The 23,038-nt window shown below is 39.7% G+C and overlaps 1 protein-coding gene across 1 annotated transcript in view; it reads right to left on the bottom strand.

Moving 5' to 3' along the window:
* The window catches only part of SV2C (synaptic vesicle glycoprotein 2C), a 146,588-nt gene that overhangs the window by 14,547 nt on the left and 109,003 nt on the right, over window positions 1-23,038 (bottom strand). Inside the window, exons 5-7 of the mRNA XM_018566623.1 lie at window positions 8,668-8,801; window positions 7,830-7,919; window positions 3,808-3,918 (exon numbers count right to left, since the gene is read on the bottom strand). Coding sequence (XP_018422125.1) covers window positions 3,808-3,918; window positions 7,830-7,919; window positions 8,668-8,801 — 335 coding nt within the window. The remainder of the gene's footprint in view (window positions 1-3,807; window positions 3,919-7,829; window positions 7,920-8,667; window positions 8,802-23,038) is intronic.

The following is a 23,038-nucleotide window of genomic DNA, read 5'->3' on the forward strand; positions in this document are numbered from 1 at the left end:
TATGTATATATATATTGTATTAGATAGGGATGTCCCGATACCGAAGCTAGCATTAGTATCGGGACCGATACAGGGCATTTTGACAACTACTTGTACTTATCAAAATGCCCCGATGCATAGCGCCAATGCTTGCCCTGTTTTTTTTTCTCTGTACCTTCCGAGGTGTTGAATGCTTTTCCTCACATCCTCGGCAACAGGGATCGGATTGAAACTGTGAGTGGGGGAAGCTGGGGCAGGGCTGGCTGTAAATCTATTGCTGTAGTGTACTGGATGTATGTAGTACATATATACAGCACACACCTCCACTACATTACAGCAATAGATTTACAATTCTCCCCTGCTAACATGCATAACATGTAGTTGTACTATGGATCATTTAAAGTATCGGCAAGTACTTGAGGGGAAGTACTTGTACTTGGTCTTGAAAAAGTGGTATCGGGACATCCCTAGTATTAGAGATTGGTTAAAGATTTCAAAGCAAATATAATGTTACATCAAATAGTCACAAAAAGTAATTTTCCCTCATCAGTGATAGGAATGAAACGCATGACTCTGAGATGTGGAGTTTGTCTGTAGGGGTACACAACTAGGATATCTACAGTAGACAGCTCAGAGGGAAATTGGCCAATAAAAACTCCCAACCAAGCAAACGTTCATCTAAAGCCTGCTGAAAACAGAAGGGTCCAGTAACCACAGATGGCAGTATGCAAGCTAGAATAAATGACTCTAAATGTAGACTGCATCTGTGCTGTACACCAGCGGTTCTGGAGATACACTTGGCCAAAGGGGGCATAACGGAATTATTTCCATGGCTCTGCCTAGTATATTAAAATGTTATACTCATTAAACATTAAACTCTCATCTTATCTGGTATTCAACTAACCAGAACTCTCTTATAACCAGAAAAAAAAATCCAGTGTACTCACTGTTTTGCTGATCTGCGGCATATATTATCCTGGAAATAATTGTGTGACTATTTGTCTTAAATGTGTCTATTTGTCTTAATTTGCTTTTGATCACTGCATTTCAATATTAATATGAAGTCAATACAGAGTTTATGTTATGATATGGTATAATATGGTGTATGGCATTAGTTAGACCTATTTTTAATAGTAACTCTCAACCAACCAGAAACTACATTTATCCAGAGTCTACCAATCGCCATGAATGCCGAATAATGGGGAGTTTACTGTATTTTTTTTTAAAGTGAACCCTTTGACTAAAAATCACATCGGCATACAACTCTGCATGCTGATATGAAATTGCCTTACATTCATTAACTAAACAAGCATATTTTTATTTTACTTACAATTTCCTTTTCTCCACTTCCTGGTCCTCTTTGGCACAAGTTATTTAATTGTGCCCTACCAGTGCATTCTGGGAAGGTTACTTCAGCAGAGCATTGCTGGGAAATTTCATCTGTAATCTCATGAGATCTCAGGGAAAGACATGTTATTCCCCTGAGATGATGTGCATTGTCACATGTCCTAGTCACATGTGCCAGGAAGTAAAGGGAGATCAAGTAACCTGCCCTTAGTTAAGATGCAGACTGGGGGGGAAAAAAAAGTAAGGTATGCAAAAAATAAAAAGCCGGCAGTTATCTAGAAATATGTGTTTGTAGATTGTCATTACTAAACATTTCTAAAGGTGTGTTTGTTGTTATTTTAAAGATATGGGTAAAGTTCCTCTTTATATATATAAAGAAATAATTTTCAGTAAAATGATGATAGGTATAAAGCAGTGAATGTGACATTCCCCAAACAAAAACGACAGGTCACCAGCACTCAGATAATTTAAATAGGTATGTCCTTTTTAAAAAGGACATACCTATTTAAATTATCTGAGTGCTGGTGACCTGTCGTTTTTATTTCGTATTTTGCACGGTGCCATCCATGGTCGTTACTGCAAGCACCATCGTTCTTACTGGCCGGGATTGTTGTAAGGTGTGCGGAGAGCACCCTCACCAACTGAAACATTCCCCAAACATTCACTGAAAGTGTACCTTTGTGGTGCATGTGTTTTAAATAACAGTTACTAATTAATTTGCAGTGACTATTTGGTGGATGTCACATTTGCTGCTTTATAAAAAATACTCCTAAATTAATTATATGAATAATGGCAATCTTCTTTATCTGAAATGATATATATAATCAATATAGTAAAATAAAAAAAATAGAGACAGGCGAGCAGGTGATTCAGTATCCTATAGTAACTTGATCCTCTAAACAGCAGTGAATTGAAAATACATAGGCACCAAAAAGGCAATCCTGACAAAATGAAGTACAAATGAGCAATCTTATAGGCAATTGTGATAAAATGGAGGCAATGACAAAAACACGGAGAAAACGACATTGCAACTTTCCTCATTACAACACAGAAAGTCCACAAACCAGTTATAATTAACCCTATTTCTTCAGGACAGAAACAGGTAGGACACTGCAACAATGTTTGTTAAAATCATAATAATGTGCACAGAAAACCCAAAAGGTATTGAGGATTTTTCTCAACAAAAGTGCAATTACTCTTTAATTTTAAAAATACATTAAAACCTTCATGCCAAAATGGAAAGAAGAATAGCATCTTCCGTACCATACTTCTTTCCAACATTCCTTTCAAAACTACATGTGCTCTTTACAGACTGACTAAATGCTTTAGCGTGCATACAGTAAATGTTTCACTGCAAATAGCGCTGAAGTCATCCATCGCTATCAAATAAGTGATCTTGCCAAAATGCAAGCTCATTCGTATAATGTGCACACAAATCTGCACTGTGTTCAGATTGCCATCTGCTTTGTGTGTCAAAAGTTAAATGGATTTGTATTATTTGCAAGTTTTTTCTGCTTATGCTACCTAATGCTGTGGTTTGCCTTTTCATCTTTCAAGGAGATTCATATCTGAGAATCACAGATTTTCAACTACTGTACATATCCAAACACAGAGCTACAGAGAACAAAGAGGGTTATTCACTAAGGAGCTGAAGGATTAAGCCGAAGCATCGGCTAATCCTTCGGCTCACTTTGGTTGCCGAAGCCGTTTCGGAACTGAAGGGCTGCTGTACGGGCTATTCGCAATAGCCCGTACAGCAGCTGAAGGCAGTCGAACGGCTCAGCTGAGCCAAGCGCATATGCTTCGGTTCGGCTGAGCCGTAGTCAAAGCTGAAATGGGGAGAATGGTCTGCCTAGGCTAAGTGCCAGACAAATGTAAACAGTTGAGCGGAGCTAATGGTGATGTCACGTCTGGCTCCGCCCAGTTGTTGTCTTTCAATGACAGACCAGCGTCCTCAGGCTATTTGAGGACACTGGGCAGTCATTAAATGACAACAACTGGGTGGAGCTGACTGTGGCGTTGTCTGGGACCTGCGGGAAGACTCTGACTGGTGCCGGACAAATGAAACAGTTGAGCGGAGCTAGCGGTAATGTCATGATGCATCCACCCCGCTGGGTGCCGGCTGCCAGCATCTGTCTGTGCCCCCTCCGAGCACTCTCCCCTGCCTGTGTCGGCAGAGGCAGCGGGGATCAGACACAGCCGATCCAGCTGCACGCGCCCAGCAGGGAGGAGAGAAGCTGTACTCCACCATTAATGCGGAGGAAGCATAGCTAGTTTTGTGTGCTTTAATAAAGGTAATTTATGACAGGTAGACTTTGAACAAGTAATATCTTAAGCACAAAGATATTAACTAGATAGGGATAAAAATCTTATGCCTTCAGTTGTCTTATACAGACAGGATATAAACATATACACAAATATCTAAAGGTCATGTACATATGCAGATTTATGAAGTATTAACAAATATGAGAAATCCCTTACGCTATACAGCTCTGTGCGAATCCTGACAAAGCCTCTTCTGTACCAAGTCCCTGTGTCTGTCTCAATTTCAATCAGTTCATCTATTTGCTTGGGAGTCTTGATTCTGTGAACCTAAAATAAAAAATATGGCACATGTTGTATACAGCAAAAACACAGTATATGGATCTTAAATTAAATTACACACTAGGGCCTTAGGCTCAATTCACAAAGCTTTACACACGCCTAAAACACTTTATTTTCAACCTCATGACTGTAATTTTTACGTCTTGTTGGACCGAAATAAAAATGGCTGTCATTTTTTAAAAATAATATGTTTTCTGATCCTGGCATGTTATCTTTGTTAATTGAGCATACTGTATAAAATTAGCCATATAATCAAAGTGTATCTAAACCAAATAACAATTACATGTTTAATTAAATGTATTTGATTTCGCAGCTTACTAATTCTTAGATGTGGTGGCTGCATTATTTTCTTTTTCAGGCTTTTTGCCCTTTATTATTACCTGATTATCCTGCCATTTCCTGTCCTAGGCTGACAACGCTCATTAGCTGTACTGTATCTACAGAGAAGCAGCTTTGGCACCTTAAGATAGGACTGCATTAACCCACGCCTCTCCTCTTCCTCATAACATAGTGGGCAGGGGATCTGTAGACCTCAGAGATACCAGAGAACAATATAACTGATAACTGCAGCACACACAGTGGGCAGCAGAAGTTATCCACTATAATGGATATAACATAACACTTTCAATGGAATATATAACACACTAACAGTGATCAAATGAGAGACGTTAATTGTTATGGTTTACATACCCTTTAAAGAGAAGTTAGCCTACTCTGACTTTGGTTCAATATTGGGTGTTCCAATCCTTACGTTGGTATGGACAAGTGAGTACAATCCAGATGATGGTGACCTTATGGATCATGAAAAAATACTCCAAATATAGGTAGGTGCTCTATCCTGCCTCAACAATACAAGTAAGGCAGGCAACTTCTTACAGTACAAGGGAAAATACAAGTAATAACCCCAAAAATGATACAATTTGATAATTGTGTTTGGGAACTTTAAAGCAGATCTCCAGAATTTGTAAAGTTAACTCTTGCAGTGAACTACCCAAGCACTGCAAGGGTTAACTGTTCATTTTGGTCAGGGGAACGGAATAAAGTGGCAGTATCATCAATGTGTGCAGTGTGCGGTGAACATGGGCCCAGAGGTGGCATGGGGCCCACTGCACACTTACTGACTGCACACAAGGGGGGATATGGCCAGGTCAGCAGGGGATGCCATCTGCCTGTGTTTTCGCCATTTCCCTCCCATTGTTGGTTGCTAGTGCAATCTGGTCACATCCACCATTCAGAGCGGCATGCTAAGTGCGCTGCTTTATCAATGAAAATTATTTTTTGTATTGGGAGTTTTAAAAGAATGTACACATATAGATGGCTGGAATGTGGAAAGTTATGATCTTGCACATAGGCCCACTGCATTTTGAAAATGCCACTGGCTGCCACCTATGAATTATGTATGTTATATGGCTGAATAAATGCAGGTAAGTAAATTACTGAATCTGATTAACCATGGAAACTGTATAACTAAGATACAGTATGTTAGTGGTTTAAACACTTCACTGGCCAAGAATAAGCATGGAGTTAGGACTTAATTTGCTGCATGTGTGTTCTGAATGTGGAGCAATCGTCCCAACGTGGCCACTGCTTAGTGCACTCAGATCAAATGCAGCTTGCATACTCCACACTTTCTGGGGCTATCTGAAGGTGGAGGCAAAGAGCCTGACAGTGCCAGGGAGAGGAGGCAGCAATGTGGCATTTGATCTGAGTAATCCTGGTGCCCTCTGGTGTTCCTTCTCTAGACTCAGGCTAGATGACGGATCACTAAGTGGTAGCTTCCTCTCCCATAGGCCCTGTCAGACTCTCCACCTACTGATGATCGAGAAGCGAAGACTAATGGTACAAGAAAGAAAGAAGGCTGCCTGTGGCATTGAACAAGTGGTGAAAAGTTAGCACAGAAACCTTTCTATGCTGTCCTTCCTTAAAATATAAATACTGACATACCACTAGAACCTCATTTGTCAAGGAGCCACAATTCTAAGGTTAGGTGTTCAGTCAGCATACCCATGTGAGAGAGGGGCCCATAACGTTTAGAAAGATATGCAGAAGACCAGATACTGATTTCTATGTAGAAACCTTCAAGTATCCTATGCTTCCACCCTTCTGTTCTCAATACACTGGTGCCCATCTTTTGTACATCTTGAGACATGAGAATGACACCCTGAGATAAATGTGCCCAGGACCTTATTGCCAAGTAAGCAGGCTTAGGACATTCACAATGTAGCTATTTGTTAGCTGAAGAACAATATTTAGTTACATGTATTGAAGATCAGTACTAAGAGTGCTGTAGTATTTTTAGAAGACAAAAGTTACCAATAGAAGCCTATGTATTCTTCTAATTGCAGGTTTACTGTAATGAACATCAAGTCACACTGGAGTTAGATTATCCTCAATGTTACCTACAGGGAAGCAAGCATGCCCAAATGGTATATTGAAAACTGCACTGTGATAGTCTTCATACTCATACTGTATAGTTACATATGAGGTTGTGGACCAGTAAACTAGAGAGGAGAACGGCATGCATTAGTGAGCATTCATTCATCACCATTGCCCTTGAGAAGCTTATGTTTCTGCAATTTGTAAGAAAGTAACTTCAGCTCATAAAAGCAGTTCATATTGTCCTATAATCATCCCCAGTGTTCCGGACTGTGTTGCCATTTGTTCAGACTCATCTTGCTGCATTATCTACAGCAGCTTTATACTTCCCAGAAACCTCACAAAGCCAGTGTTAATAAACAGATCAATATTGGCCTTGGTTGACCAAGTAATAATTAGGTGGCCATCACAGTTCTTAAGAGTTTTTTTCTCCTGACAGTGAGCAGTTATTTTTTTTACAGAGCTGTTTCTTCTCTGAATAAGATGGTAGGCATGCTAATCAACTACATGCCAACATCACATTAGATAAGCAACAGCCATTATTTTATCAAGTTATTAATGCAGCTGTTCCTGAAGAGGTGTCATGTAGATTCCTTCTCCTTTATTTATCTGCTGTGCTCTTCATTACATGGATAATTCCTATATGAGATCATTTTAGGTTAATATGAGTCAGGACAGGTGCAGGTTTAATTTGTTTTAATTAATGGTGTAATACTTCCACACATAATTAGTCATGATATATCCTAGGGGTTGATTTACTAAAGACAAATAAGCTGTTCACTTTTCAAGGGAATTTGCACTAAGTTCCGCTTAGTTTAGTGAATGAGGTGAAGCTCTGCAGACTTCCATTGTCCCATCATGTGCAAGCAAAATTGCAAAGTTAAATTTCACCACATTTACCAAGCTAAGGGGAAACTTCCCCTGCAATGTGCAAATTTCCTTTCAAAGTGAACAGCCCATTCGCCTTTATAAAATCAACCCCCTGCACATAATTACTTATCAAAGACTTGCTTATTTGTCCTCTTATTTAGCACTACTTACATTGCCAAAGTACGACTTTATCTTGAAAGTCAGTTAAAAAACCGACAGTTACTGCACCTTCTGACCCCCACATACTACCTCGCAGCACCTTAGTGTGCATAACAGTATAAAATACTAAAGTTGTTCGCAGTCCTCTTACCTATGTGTCTGATTTTACAATGATTATTAGTTAACAGAGTTGTCTTTGACATATTTTTGAATGTCTTCTTTTTGTTCATAAAGAAAACACACATCTTATTCTAAACAAAGTGATTTGTAAATCAGACAGATTGGGCCAATCGAATTTTAGGGTTTCATTTTCCAGGATTCATTATTTGCTTGAACCTTAGTGAATAGCAGAATCGGAGAATCATAATTTACCAGAAAGGATCCACAGATTGAGCATTTTATCTTTAAGCTTCCATGAATAAACTCATTTGCTGAAAATAGTTTATAAAGCAAACCTTGCAAAAACTGAGCATATAGACAGTTAATGGACTTACAGTAAAGACTTTCTCTGGTTGTCCACGGGCTCTCATATTTGTGTCGTGAATCTGTTTCAGGATCATCCAGGCTTCATCGTGTTTTCCAATCTATCAATGCAAATAAAATCAGAACCAAAAACACATGAGCTATAATGTGTTTGTAGAATAGTATAGCCACCTATCTCAACACATAATAGTAAAAATGCTGCAAGCACTAAGATTTTACTACATCGCACTACACGTGTAAAAGTGCCACTGATGATAAAGTACTGCTTTTTCAGGGTACATTTCGGTGCTCTGACACATGCAGGTAAAAGAAGTAAATGTCATTCAAAGTTCCAAGTACTCTTACTATTAACAAAAAAGTACCTTATTTGTGTATCACTCAGCTCGAGAGCCTCAAATCATCTCTGAATTCATGCTGACACTGTCTTTCCTTCCGGAGGGTGGCTACTTTTCTTCCCCATGGTCCCTGTGTGCGTTGTAAAGTAGCCACCGCTCCAAGCTCGTTCTCATGATGGACTCCAATCAAACGTGAGACTGTAGTCCATCACGGGAGTGAGCTTGGAGCGGTGGCTACTTTACAACACACTCATGGGGAACAGACATAGCCACCCTTCAGAAGAAAAGAGAGTCAGTACCAATTCAAAGATGATTTGAGAATCTACAGCCAAGTGATACACAAATAAGATACATTTTTGTTAATAGTTAAGGTACTTTAATGCATTTTCTTAGGTTTAATTCCTGAGTTTAGCGCCACATTAAGCATTCCTAACTTTCACCTCATATACTGTATACATTTTTATTTTTGAACAGAAAGTTTAGAGGAGACCCAACATGCAGTATTCATGCTCACCTCTAAGAGGAAACGTGGACTTTCAGGCATAAATGTGAGGGCCACGACAGTAGATACACAAGGAAGGGCACACACAATGACAAAAACCCTCCAGCTGTGGAACTGATAGGCTGATCCCATGCTGAAACTCCATCCTATGAAAAAAAACAAAATATATGATAGAATTGTTTACAGATTATATACAGCTGCTTCTAACATTTTAATACAAATGTAGATAACGTATATCCCTTCCATCAGTCTGCACAAATTGGTAGTAGTAGTAGTCCACTCAGCTGGATTTATATTTAGCAGCCACACACCTGGTGCACTTGTTGCCCATGAGACAATTGTGACTTCCCTTCAAAGTAGGACTTTGGACTTAAAGAAATATGCCCAAAGGTGATTTAGAGACATTTTACCATAATTATGGTAATTTCATGGTTATAAGTATTATTTGTCTTAGAGCAGAGTTGCAGCTACTCTGAGAAAGTCTAGATATCATGCATTGGAGGAGAGTTTGCATATGACCCAGGGATCAGTCAGAATTTGGACGTACATATTTAAGGCTTTAACACCACCAGAGGTTATGGGAATGAAATGCAGAAAATAGTAGCTCTGTCCATTTAATGGTGGAGTCTTGACCAAAATTACAGTTAATACAGTAAACATATATGTATTTCAATATTTTTTAGCTGTTGCCTGAATGTCCGCCTTAAAGTGACAGTAGCTCAGGGGTTACATTTTAAAAATGCATTCAAGATGCATACAAAACTGTCCACGTCTTCACGCAGCGTTTTGAATGTCCGTGTGAATGAGTCCTCAAAAATTACCTCATAGCTCCTATATATCATTAAAGTGACACTAAACTCAGGAGTTAAATCTTAAAAATGCATTCAAGTACCTTAACTAATAACAAAAATGTATCTTATTTGTGTATCACTCAGCTGTAGATCCTCAAATCATCTCTGAATTTGTGCTGACACTGTCCTTCCTTCCCCATGATCTCTCTGTGTGTTGTAAAGTAGCTCACTCGCATGATGGACTACAATCTCATGTTTAGTAAGCACATTTGTATTAAAGTTATAGTCCATCAGGGGAGCGAGCTTGGAGCAGTGGCTACTTTACAACACATACAAGGACCATGGGCAACAAAAGTAGTCTCCCTCCAGAAGGAAGGACAGTGTCAGCACAAATTCAGAGATGATTTGAGGATCTACAGCTGAGTGATACACAAATAAGATACATTTTTGTTAATAGTTAGGGTACTTGAATGCACTTTCAAGATTTAAATCTTGTGTTTGGTATACCTTTAATTTGCCCCCTAGTTTTAAAAACCTAACCATTAACATGACCCTGAACATGAGCCCTCAACATTTAAACTAACCCTTAAAACTTCTCACATTTAAATTGAAATATTAACACGCAACCTACTAACACTTTACCCTATCCTTAGCCTTACCTTTACAATGAACCCCCTTACTCATGAACCCAACACCAACCAAATGTTACCTGTTAATCTACTCCCTAAAACTAGAGTAACCTGTGCTGGGATATTCCCCCGCCAATATACTAATAATCTGTTAATGGAGGCTTTGCCACTCTTCAGTTTTGGCACTTATTTGTAAAAACAAGAATGGATAAGGATGATTTGCTTCCTTGACAGTTGTGGTGAAGTGGTCTGGGGTTATTTTAAGGATGTCTTTCTGTGAAATTCCACTGGATTCATTACATATCTGACTGTTAGAAGACCCCAGGGCAGTCCCAGAACACATCCGAGTGATAACTCTCAGATTGCTTAGAAATGCATTTTAGCCCCATGGGAGGAGTTGAGTCTCCTGCCAGGTAAGGCGTAGTCTGAGTTAGCCCATTGTCTCTGCAACTCCCTTCAAAATCAAACATTAAAAAATGACGATGATGATGATGTTCTATTATAGCTAGGGGGACTTTGCTGAGAAGGGATGCTTTACAGAAGCTATTTTTTTGCCAAGTGAAGCTAGTAATTCAAGCACCATATATAAGCCATGTATAGTCCACTGTCAATAGCAATACAGAGCACTGCTAAATGTCGTAGGAGATCATTGTTACAAAGGATTTTTAGCCCCTTGGAAACTCTATGTTATTATTCAGTGCAATAAGAAATAGACACTTCACTGTTCGCCTGCAATATACAACAACTGTGTCAATTGGGTAGAACTGCTGTGTGGGTCACATCCACATTCTTCAGAGAAAAACCATGACCGCTGCTTAGTCCACTGTTATTTTATTGACTATATGGGCAGGTCACTCACCGAGAACAACTAGGAGTGGATATGAACACTATTTTGAAGTTTCTATCTCCTATCTGCATGCCAACTTCATTGCCACATTCAGTCTTTTTATTTTTCTACTTTCACATGTAGTGTACTCTTTTATTATTCTTTCTCCTTTGATGACATGTCACTGTTACCTGCTGAGCCTGACTGTTCTTGTGGCCCATCTATTCTCCATCCAGACGATACACCATCTATCACTGACTCTGCACTCCAGGTTTATCCCTGTCTCCCTTTAGCTTACAAAAAGTGCAAAGAATGTAGATTTCTTCTTGGCTATAATCACAGCATAATGCAGAAAGTGGCCTTGATAAAATGATTAATGATCTGCGCCTGAGTCATTTTCTTCATCCATATAGCCAAGCTGCAGTGAATGTATTTCAACCCTTTGTATTACATGCTTATCTTATCTACTACAGTCATGGATGAAACTGTTTAATTATTTTTCTCTGGGTACCTAGGACTCTGCTAACCATTTCCTGCCATTGCTGTAACTGTTTCGGTCCAGTGGCTTTAAACTGATACATCACTTTGGAATATAAATAGTTAACACTAATACTAAAAGTTCAGTAAAGATCATCTTGTATATATATTCCTCTCCGAAGGAAAAAAAGGACTTCTGGGTAAATGTCATTTTTACATGGAAGGGCTTTACAAGAATACCATAACCCAGCCTATATTGAGCCAGCACACCTACCAGTTAACAGAATTGTTTAGACCTCTGGGCCTTATCTGATTGGGACTGGTGGTTCTGATTGGCATGAGATGCAACACAGAAGCGACTTTACAAGAATACAATAAAACACATCGGGAAAGGCGACACATCCCCTTTGTGGGCACCAAATGCCCTTGTACATATAGCAGTGCTATACATATTAGAATACAATAGTAACATCCCTTTGAGGCATTCCCTTATAAGAAGATTTCTCTGGGTTGGCTAGGTGGTGCTCCATAATGATTTTTGTTATCTTTTGAAGATTCAGAATATATAAAACATTTTGTATTTTTATTACTAACAAAATTAAGGGGCCTGGATATTAACTTTAAAATGTACACAATTAGTATTGTAAATATCACAATATACTGTATATATATATATAATTTTTTCCTCTTTCTGCAGGATTGGAGCCGTTTGCCTACCTGTGGGAGTTAACCTCTCACTGTCCATCCCATCTGTGCCCTGGGGTGTTGTTACGCTGTGCCCGTTCCAATGGCTTAGGGCTGCGTGATCCTGCTGCTGGTATCCGGGAAGACCGCTCCTGTACCAGGTACAAGGTCTGGGGTATAATTGCTTCTGGCCGCTGTTTCGTCCACAAGGGAGGTAATATATATATATTATATACATATACATAGGGATGTAGTATTTTTCACAATTCTCCTATGTTTGTGAGAGATCACACTCATCTAGGTAAGTCCAGCAGTGTTGGGTGTTTAAGGTAAAGATTTGTTAAATTTTTCTTTAAATTCTTTTTTTAATATAATAATGGCTTTTAACCAGTGTGTTCTAATTTTGGAATGGGGGCTATGCATATAAGCATACCTTGCATTTCCATTTCCAGAACTATGGCCTAACCTTTTTTGGTCATAGTTCTCTTCGGGGTCACAGGAAGACATATACTAATGTCCTCCGGTGACCCAAAACTCAGTATATAGCGGGCTATTGCACGCTATATGCTGATAGCGCAGAGCTGCTCCGCAGCCAGGGAGGGTACCCAACAATATTGTCGAGATCCACTCCACTGGCTGATTAACAGCTGGCTCTGCCTTTCTAGAAGAGGGAGGAGGAATTCCTGCGGGGAGCAGTGACTAAAAGTCACCACTCTCTGCAGGGAGAGGATCAGAAAGTCAGTGATTGACAGTATGTGTTTGCTGACTTTCCAATCAATAGAGCCGACCTGTGACAGCTTCAGTGTCACAGGTCGGCTTGAATTAGGGGTTGAGTGTATTTCACTCTCCCCATAATTTTCCTTTAGGGCCTATTCACACCAATTGTGGTGCGTTCCAGAGCTGCAGCTGCTGGAACGCACAGCAATCACTCACACAACTTCCCCCTTCGTTCTGGGGTGGGAGGGGGTGTGGCGGTACATTGCAGTCAATGGCACCGCAGCCACAATCCCCCCTCCCCCCAACAGCGCGATTGGACATGTGGCAAAATATTGCCTGCGTTCCGGTCCACTGCGAATGCAAACACTAGAGCATACAGCATTTTTTGTATTTGCAGTGGACTATGCAGCTGGCTATGTTTTGCCACGCATCCGATCGCACTGTGGGCGGGGGGGGCGTGGCTGCGGTTCCATTTACTTCAATGCACACCACACCCCCTCTCGCCTCAGAACGAAGGGGGAGGTTTTGTGACCGATTGCTGTGCGTTCCAGCAGCTGCCGCTCTGAAACACACCGCAATCGGTGTGATTGGGCCCTTAAGTTTTTTTGTCTTATTCTCATACAGTTCAGCTCTCTGATGCTGATCCAGGTGCCAACTCTTATGGGCTTCAACAGAGTTATGTTATGGATGATCACCAGTGGAGGTAAGATTAAGGAATGAGAATGATTTCATCAGGCTTCTGCAGAAAGGTTCTACAAGCAGCAGATTAATGATATCCTCCTCCCAAAAGTTCCTACTCTCAAGAAGACATTGAGGGGAATGAGATCACTATATTTCATTGGTTTGGAAATAATTTTGGTTTGCTTGCGTTTCCCTGCTCCTTTTTTATTTATACTAATACCCCACAATCATGCAAGATAAAACTTAGTTATGTGGAACAATTTGTTCTTTACAAGTTTGCACAGTCATGTATTAGTTTTTGTTGCAGAGAATTAGTAGAGACCAACAAAGCGCAGCTTGGTCTTCCTAGGATTGTGCTTTTGAAGTACTGTAATTGGTTTCTATTCAAATCTTTTCAAACAACAAAAAATAAATACATAATTTCCTGTTCCGTTTCAAAATCAAAGCATCAGTTGAAAAAAAACAAATTAATCTTAATTGATCTTATATTCAACCACTTTAAGTTCAGAAGTAATTAAAGAAATCTTTGACACTGTGAATAAGGCTATAGAAAAAAATTGATTTCTAAAGAAATGATAGAAAACAACTAAATATGAAGAAATATTATTATTTTTATGTCTGATTTTAGACTCTAGTGTCTCCAAAGCAGCCCTAGTTGACCTGTTACATATTTATCACTGCAAACATGTAAACCAGAATATACTGTATACTTGAAGGCAGGAGGGTGTTGGTTTATTATTTATAGCACTGGGTTTTATTAGAATTATATGAAAGCTGAACTAGGCAATAGGCAAATAGCTAATACACAGATAAAAATCCATATGGAGAGCTGTTTTACTGCCAAAGAACTTGTAGTTACACAGCTCTGCCATACTGCACAGCCCTGTCTGGCAGGTTAAAAGACCTGAAGTTTCTCTGCTGCAGTCTAGTAACATTTATAGATCTCCTTCAATTCCCCACCCACCTTGTGACTGGAGAGTAAAAGGAGAAGCAGAACACTGAGGTTCTCATCTTTCTGCTCCTCCTTCTATGAGCATGCCATTTGGACTGCAGCACAATTGGTTGATTCCTTGTGCTGTTTAGCCCTTCCTTTGTATAAGCTTTGCTGTACAGTGGACTACCAAGCCAAATTCAAGTACTTACACTGCTTGCATTAAAAAAAAACACACACTTAAGGATGTTTTAATGAATACAGAGCTGGATACATTTGTGTCTTTTATATCTGCCTGGAGTCTTAGGAAAGGCAACCCACCTCGACTCACTGATACTGTCACTATCAAGTTACTAATTTAGAGGAAGGTGACAATGTATCTGCAAAGTGGCCCTCCCAACTCACTGATACTGACCTTGCCAGGGCTCCCCCGCTGCTCCTTCCTCTGTCCCACTGGGACAGTGACAACAGTGACAACACCCAGTAGTTTTTGGTATGAGGGAGCAAGTCACCTTCTCGCATGTGATGTGGCTTGGCTCTAACAGCCAATCACTAAGGTGAAGCAATGTCACATGACATAAGGAGTTATTTCTCCACTCCCCCTGGCATATGCCATAGCACTAACATTCCCTAGTGTTGGCAGGTGAAGAAGGAGCAGCGGGTGAAAGCTGGCAAGGTGAGTATCAGTGGGTTGAAAAGGCCACGTTCAACTTCCCCTAAATTTGTAACTTGACAGTGTCTCTTTAAGACTTGTGTCTACTCTTCTGTAAAACCTGTAAGAACCTCCCAACTTTCCATTTCTATTATATTTAACCACGATTGAGTCTGGAAGTCAGAATCAACTGGCTCCTCTAAAGCAAGGACGATGCTTTGAGAAGATGCACCATGAGTAATCCAATTGCTCTGATCATATACACTCAATATAATATTACACATTTCAATGTCACCCAACCCTCAGCTATCATAGAACACCAATTCTCAGATTTATAACCACAGTATAAGTTGCTTGGTGCCGAAACTTACTCAATATCACCTTCTCAGTCTGCTGCTTGCATGGAATGACTAAATAAATCATCAAGACTCACTAATCACTCAGAATGATTGATTATAAAGCTGAAACAGAGAGGCAAGAGCAGCTAAATGAATTGCTCGAAATCCTCATGTACTAATGGACTATTATAATGATAATCACACCCAGTTTTATCCTGCCTAGTGCAATTAGCAAAACCATCCAGACTACTGTATTCTCTGCAACAAGTTTTGAGATTTTCTGTGGTGAAGGTGAATGGATTTTATTATGGGAAAGTCTATATAATCTTATGAGATCAGGTAAGGTCAGTTCAAGATAATTTCGCATTTTGCTTTTATTCCTTCCATTCACATTCCAAGTCAATGTGAAAGCATGGCAAAAGCTTGGTGAATGCATAAAAGCAATCATATGTACATTGCAAAGGCATAAAAAATGTATCTCAACCACCTATGTACACAATCCCTTAGACAGACTTTCTCAGCCTTTACCCCTTAAACAAATTTGAGACTTGGGGAACACGTAAAATAATTTTCCAATCTCCAGCTCATTGTACAATAACTATCTGAATTACAATGAAGACACTACATTTGTATTGGTGTTCAGTGGAAACGCTAACTTTGCATCGGTGCTCAGTGGTGAAACAAACGTTGCATTGGTGTTCAATGTAAACTCACTCTGCATTGATGCTCAGGTCAAACATGTAACTTTGCAGCGGTGTCCAGGACTGTATAGAGCTGCTGGAAAATAGCTCTGTTCTGCATAGTTTTGTACCAGAGTGTGCCGATAGTTGGCTTGAGTTCTTATGAAATATGGTGTTGTGCATTGTCCTTACCTTTCCTGAGCTAGTTATAAATTAATTCAAGTTGTTGATATTTTTGCTTTGTTGGATTTGGTGCAGACACATGCTGGGGGGTCCATAGCTGCCATAAGTTAGTCTAGCTTCTGGTGTATTGCTGTACCTTTATGTAGTACAGGGCTACCTCCAGGATGAGCCTGCTCTCAAATAAATCATTGCTAGATACAGGTTCTAAGTTGGGGGTTCAGACAGTTTAGAATTAGGGATCACACCCTACAGAACTGACACTGCCTTGGCACAGTGCAGTGACATGTTGTAGCTTTATATGTGTTTGCAAATGCATGCAACAAAAACCAGTTTCTCAGAGTAGTTCACCATGAATCATTTTATGATTTTCCTTTATGGAATGCAATGTCTTACTGCGGGCTCCCCTTCTCTTCCCATAATTGTGGTACATTGAATCACTGTCTCTAGCAAGGCTATGAGGATGTGAATGAAGCTGTGGACAGGCCATGTCAAAATGAGCAAAACCCAAACCAGTGGGTGTAATAATATCCCTTACCAATATCCTTTGGCAAAGTACTTTTATATCTTTCCAGAAAAACCACTTTCCATATGTTACTTCACAAATGTTTTGGGCCCAAATCCCTCTGACCATAATGGTCCTTATTGATGCTGAAACCCTTTATAAAAGTAACAATGTAAGCGTGACTGGAGATTAGGTAAATGAGTACCCAAGGTATCCTTTTTTCATTAAGGGAACATACAAGGGTTGGCTTTACAATGTTAGTTCACAGAAATACTACACCTTAACCAACCAACAAATTATGCTTTTTCATGACTGTTTACTAGGAAGTCCCCAGAAGGAGCGATAAGAACGATAAGCTGACACTAGTGAAAATCTCATTACAGGGTTGTAGTCATGTGGTGCAGTTTAGCTGCTGTATGATTGACTAAGTCAGCAGGCAGATAGATTTACAGTATATACCCATAGCTCTATGGATTTGGTTTACTTCAATGTCGCCTCTCACTGTGAATGCTCTACAAACTATGAGAAAAGTTTAGACATAATATTCTCCATGAATCAGTGACAAAGCTGTCACAGAGCAACCTGCCAGACAGTTAATGCTAGTGCTATTCTGATAAGGCCTTTCAGGGCATACAATATACTCCTTAACCAATTAAAGTGACACTAAGCGCAGGAGTTAAACCTTAAAAATACATGCAATTATTAACAAAGATGTATCTTATTTGTGTATCACTCAGCTGTAGATCCTCAAATCATTTCTGAATTGGCGCTGACACTGTCCTTCCTTCTGGAGGGTGGACACTTTTGTTTCCCATGATCCCTGTGTGTGTTGTAAATTATCCACCACTAGAAGCTCACTCCTGTGACAGACTACAAACTCAATACAAATTAGTAAACTAAATGTGAGATTGTAGTCCATCACAGGAGTATATTGGAGTGTTTTTTGCACTAAAATACTTTATTGTTCTATAAGTTTCTGGAGTTTCCTAGCACAGAGGGTTATTTCTATTGTTCTAATCACAATGACCTGCAGATTCCCAGACTGCAGTCATCTAAATTTTTTAACGGGAAACCAGAGTGGCATCATTACCAATTAGAGCTGCAGCTAACGATTATTTTCAAAATCGATTATTGAAAAAGTTGACAACTTTTTCAATAATCGATTATAATCGATTATGTCGATTAGTTGTTGCAGCCCTATTACCAATTCTTTTTTTTACAGTAGATTGCCTATTCGCCATAAAAGTGACCAGAATTTGCTAACAAGATCCCTCTGCCATAGACTTCAATAGCTTTTTCTTTTATACTTACTACACTAAGGCTTTCATTTACCTTCTGAATGATTGATGTCAGAGACTATAATCTTTGTTGGTCCTCCTACCTATCTGGGAACGCCTTCAGTTCAACCTACAACTCTCCTCCTCTTATCTTCCTCTTTCCGTAGGGGTATCCCAAGACTCCGTTGGCAGACCCCTTCTATTCTATCCATATTAGTATGGATGTCACGCCAACGCCCCAAATTTAGTCTTTCTAAAACTGAAGGTATATATTTCTTCCTCTCGTGTCCCCTCCCCCAACTTTTCCATGAAGATTAATAATACTATAATGAGTCCCTCCCCTCATGCCAGGGTGCTAAGTGTAATCCTGGATTCTGTCCTCTCTTTTCAGCCCCACATCAACTCACTGAACAAATCTTGCTGCCTTAAGATCTGTTACATCTCCTAAATATGCCCTTTCTTAACCAATGACACCACAATGCTACTAATTCACTCCCTTGTTAGCTTTGCTTGACCATCACAACTCCCTCCTCATAGTCCTATTTCACACCCATTACAGTCTATAATAAATGATGCTGCCAGACATATTATTTACCTTACCAACCATACAGTGTCTGTCACCCCTTTCTGCCAATCCCTCCACTGGCTTTCGCTACCTCAACTAATAAAATTCAAAATATTAACATCATCATACAAAGCCATCCACAACTTTGCCCTGACCTACATGACCAACCTCCTCTCAACATATCACCCACCTCCAGGACTTCTCCAGAGCCTCTCCCAACTTCTGGATTTCCCTACCCCAACCTGTTTGGCTATCTCCTATTCTGTCTGCCTTCAGGGAATCCCTGAAAACTTATCTCTTCAGGGAAGCCTATCCTGCCATCTAAAAACTCAACTTTTACCTTCTCCATTAACTCATCCCTACATAGATACTGCTTTTTGTATCACTTGTCACTCCCTTTAGTTTGTGAGTTCTCACAAGCAGAGCACTCCTAACAGTGACATGCAGTGGAGTCCGTTCTCGGTGAGGCATTTCCCCCGCCCTGCCCCCTCCCGCCTCTGCCTTGCCCCACCCCCATCCAGCCTCCCCCCAAAAGCCAGCCCTATGCTTGTATCAGGACTGAGGGCTCTTGGGAGGAGTACTGAGGCAGGTTGCTGTGATGTTTCCAGGAAGCTATATACAGCACCCCCTCCAAACAGCCATTACCTGCCTGGATTGCACAGAGAAGCCCAGAAACCCAGTAATGACATGACCAGGTCTAAAGCAAGGTATGTACTAAATGGAAACATTTTATTGAAAAAGTAAATAAAAATGTTGATTAAAATGTGTGTGTGTGTGTGTATGTGTGTGTATGTGTGTGTGTGGGAACCTCAGCTTCAATCTATTGTTTTGCATTTAAATATTAATGCCTTTATGGTAGATTATTAAAAGTTACAATTTCTTCTTTTTTTTTTAGAGCTTGCATGGCTTATTTTTTCATATGTTCTCCTATGTTTCCCATTCCAGGATATTCTGCTTTCTGCTGATTACTTTAGGTTTTATTTTCCAGTTCTCTTAGCTGTCTCCAGTAAACTGCTGGTCTCATTCACTATGTCTCTTCACTACCTTCACTGTGCAATAACCCCAGACTGGTACATTACAAAAACAGTATTGGCTCAGAGGACAACATTTCTGGGTCAAGTTAATAACCGGAAGAAAGTTAAAGGGAAGGAGTAGGAGGCTGTTTGCCCATGGGAAAGCTAATTACACTGGATTGCATTGCTGTAAGGCTTTACACTCATGGACTTAGAAAGTAGGTACTCAGCATGACTTCCCAACACACTCACTCAGAGTACCCTCCAGAGGCCTGGCCTGAAAGGGTATATTGGGGCAAATACTTCAATAATCACAGTGTTTAGAATAAGTATCTAGTCATTTTTATTCTATAAAATAACAGCTTTTCTGATGTAGATGTAAATGCTGAAATCCCTGCAGCAGTGACTGGTTGTGCAGGGGCAATAGTCCTTTCCACCTACTCTACAAGCAAGGAGGGAAGTCAGTGAATATGTTATGTCACTTCCTAAAGGCATAAAAGGCATGGACCATTTCTGAAGTGTGCCCATATGTTCAATGCACCTGAGTACTACTTATACACTGAAAATAAACTGTGACCAAATGGGCCCCTCCAGTCCTGATGGTAACAATCAGTCCTAACATGACTAATCATTTTAGAGTACTTTTAGAGTACCATTTCTAGAAGGATTTTTCTGCTATTTGTACCTGTTCTGGTTTGAAGGTTCTGCTATACAACAATAGAACCGGCTAGCTTTCATACTCTGCTTAATAAGTGGACCTATAATCTCTCTGAAATTTGCCTGTAGCCTATTTACAATGACTACGCACTCTAATCTCTAAAAGCTCATTCACATGGGTGTTAATGGCTTTACCCCATCAACAACTGCTGATAATTCTGTGCCTGGGAGTGAAAAGTATAAGGAATACATGTCATCAGCATACCTCTTGCTTCAGAAGTGTACCTTTATTTACTGTATGTTCTTGCAGCATATCAGAAAAGATTGCAACCTTTTGGAACCGCACCGGGTTCCTTCATAAGGCAAAGCGACATTTGCCTGATGAAGGAACCCTGTGCAATTCAGAGACTTTGCACTCTTCTCTAATATGCTCCAAAAACGTCAATAAAGATGAACTTCTGGAGCATATTTTCCTTATGCATTGCTGCGGTGCAATCCACTAGTCATTCCAGCATCCAGTTTAAGGAGGTATACTGGTATGGTGTGCAAAGTAGGTATATTCATAATTTGGGAGTGACAGGTGTCCAGTACAAACAAATGACAGGCTTGGCTGTACTCACATACTCGCACATCTGAGTGTTTGCATCCATACAGGGTCAGATGTTACAGACACTTTGCGTCCAGGGTCACTCATCCATCCCTGTACAGATATAAATGCTCATTGAGTAATACAGTATGTCACCTCTGTCAAGTCTTAGAGGCCTCCCAAAGCCTCAAATAACATATAATAATACAGATAATGGAATACAAGAAAATGTCTTTCTTACTCTTTACAGAAAGAGATTTAAGCACACCTTACCCCTATATTTTATCACTGAATTTATCTTCACATGTCTAGAGGTGGACAGATTAAAAAAGTACCCCAGGCAAACAGCTTTCATCTCAGAAGACATTCTGAGAAGGATTACTGGATGTGGTATAGGCCTGAGAGGTAGTTTAATTGCAGATTTAAACACTTCGGGGGCTATTTATAAATAGTTCTTAGACCCATTTGCTCTGCGAATCCATGGGAAGGTTTGTTCTATGTAAATGGAGGCAAGAAAAAAAAAAGTTCTCAGTATGTATTTTTTGTAATACCACATTATGACCATTAGATGGAGCTCAAGAGCATAATAAATAAATATAATTTTCTAAGCTTCTCAGCTCTCACTAGTGGCCATAATGTGGTATTACATTACATTCAACCGGAAAAGAAAATATATTGAAGCATATGTAAACCCAAAAACTACATTTGTACATAGTTTAGTTTAGCTTACCAATCTTTTGCATAATTTTTCTTTTTTTAGGCTATTTTCCCTTTACTTCGATCTGATGATCCTGCCAAAAACACACCTGCTATCTATGACCAGCTTCACTCTATAGAGGAGCAATGGAGCCACCCTTGGACAGCAGCATTGTCACCCTGTCGGGAGGGTAGTGTAAGATGGACTAGCAGATTTAGATGAACTTGGCTAACAGATTAAATCTGAACTCCAAAGGTAACAATTTCTAGGCAGATACAGCAACAGTTTTTTACATTTTCTTTTTGGGATAAGGTTTTTACATAAATGAATAAAAGTTGACAATTGTAAGCATCCCTGTCAGTGTTAAATGGTTTGTCTCAGACCTCTATCTGCTATTTTGGCTGTGCAGCTTGATCAGTTAAAAGAAGTGGGAAAACAATAGACTAGATGAAATCACCAGGTAAAAATAAAGGAAAAAAGTTGTGAATGGTGCTCTGCAATATGAGATGTGGGTACATTGCTGAAGCTTGAGACTGTTTACCTGCCAAAGCATTTGAATTTTTGTACAGCCAGATTTGAGATTGCAGAATATTAATGTCTGGCAGGGCAGTAGCCCTGCTTTTCCCTGCTGCAGGTAAGTAACAATTACAGGTGTAGTCCCTTCCCTGGACAGTGAAAAGAAAAGCGGCAAACCGATGAGTTCATCACTCTCTCACGCTGCACTCTACTCCAATCAGTATGTTCCTTGTCAGCAAATGAACACTGCAGCAAAACTGAATGGCTTATTGTACACCTCATCCTTCTTTGCTGTGCAGGGACTGCAAGAGGCTGATATTGAGTCACATTTATGTAATAATAATACCACTTACATTAATAAAAAATATATAATGATGCATTAGTGAATACAGAGCTGCATTAATATGTACCTTTAACATCTTCCTGGAGTTTAGCTTTAAGAAAAAAGTTATTCTTGGTTATGCCCTCTTACACATAATGGTAACTATAACTTTGGTCAAATTATTGTGTATTCAGCATAAATGGGGTTAACGCAGAAAATGAAAAGCTGGCACTGAGGTAATCAATTACTATTTTCAAGAAGCTACACACTGTCTGATGTGCCTTGTATCTAACAGCGTGTTCAAAGCAGGTGATAATCACGTCTCAACCCACACAATGTCTTTCATAGCTCTTCACACAATACTGTTATGCAATAGCATTATATGGGAGAGCTGTAAGTGGAGGCAGACATTAGTGAAGGCATGAGATGAATGTGAAGTTAGTTCTGAGTCGAGTAAGTATAGGAATGCATTCAGTAATGGAAAAATGTCTCTTTTAGTTTTATTTTCCATAGTATATACTTAGACAGACATTGTGCTAACCATATGAAATAATCTCAATATCCCAAACAAGATAGGCCCTGCGCTATCTGCATTCTGGTCCATCTAAAATAAGCCGGTGCACTTTCAGAATATCTTCTGTTTTAGCTATGTTATTGAC

This window comes from Nanorana parkeri, unplaced genomic scaffold, assembly GCF_000935625.1.
Source record: "Nanorana parkeri isolate BGI_ZX_2015 unplaced genomic scaffold, ASM93562v1 scaffold964, whole genome shotgun sequence".
NCBI classification, from domain to species: Eukaryota; Metazoa; Chordata; class Amphibia; order Anura; family Dicroglossidae; genus Nanorana; species Nanorana parkeri.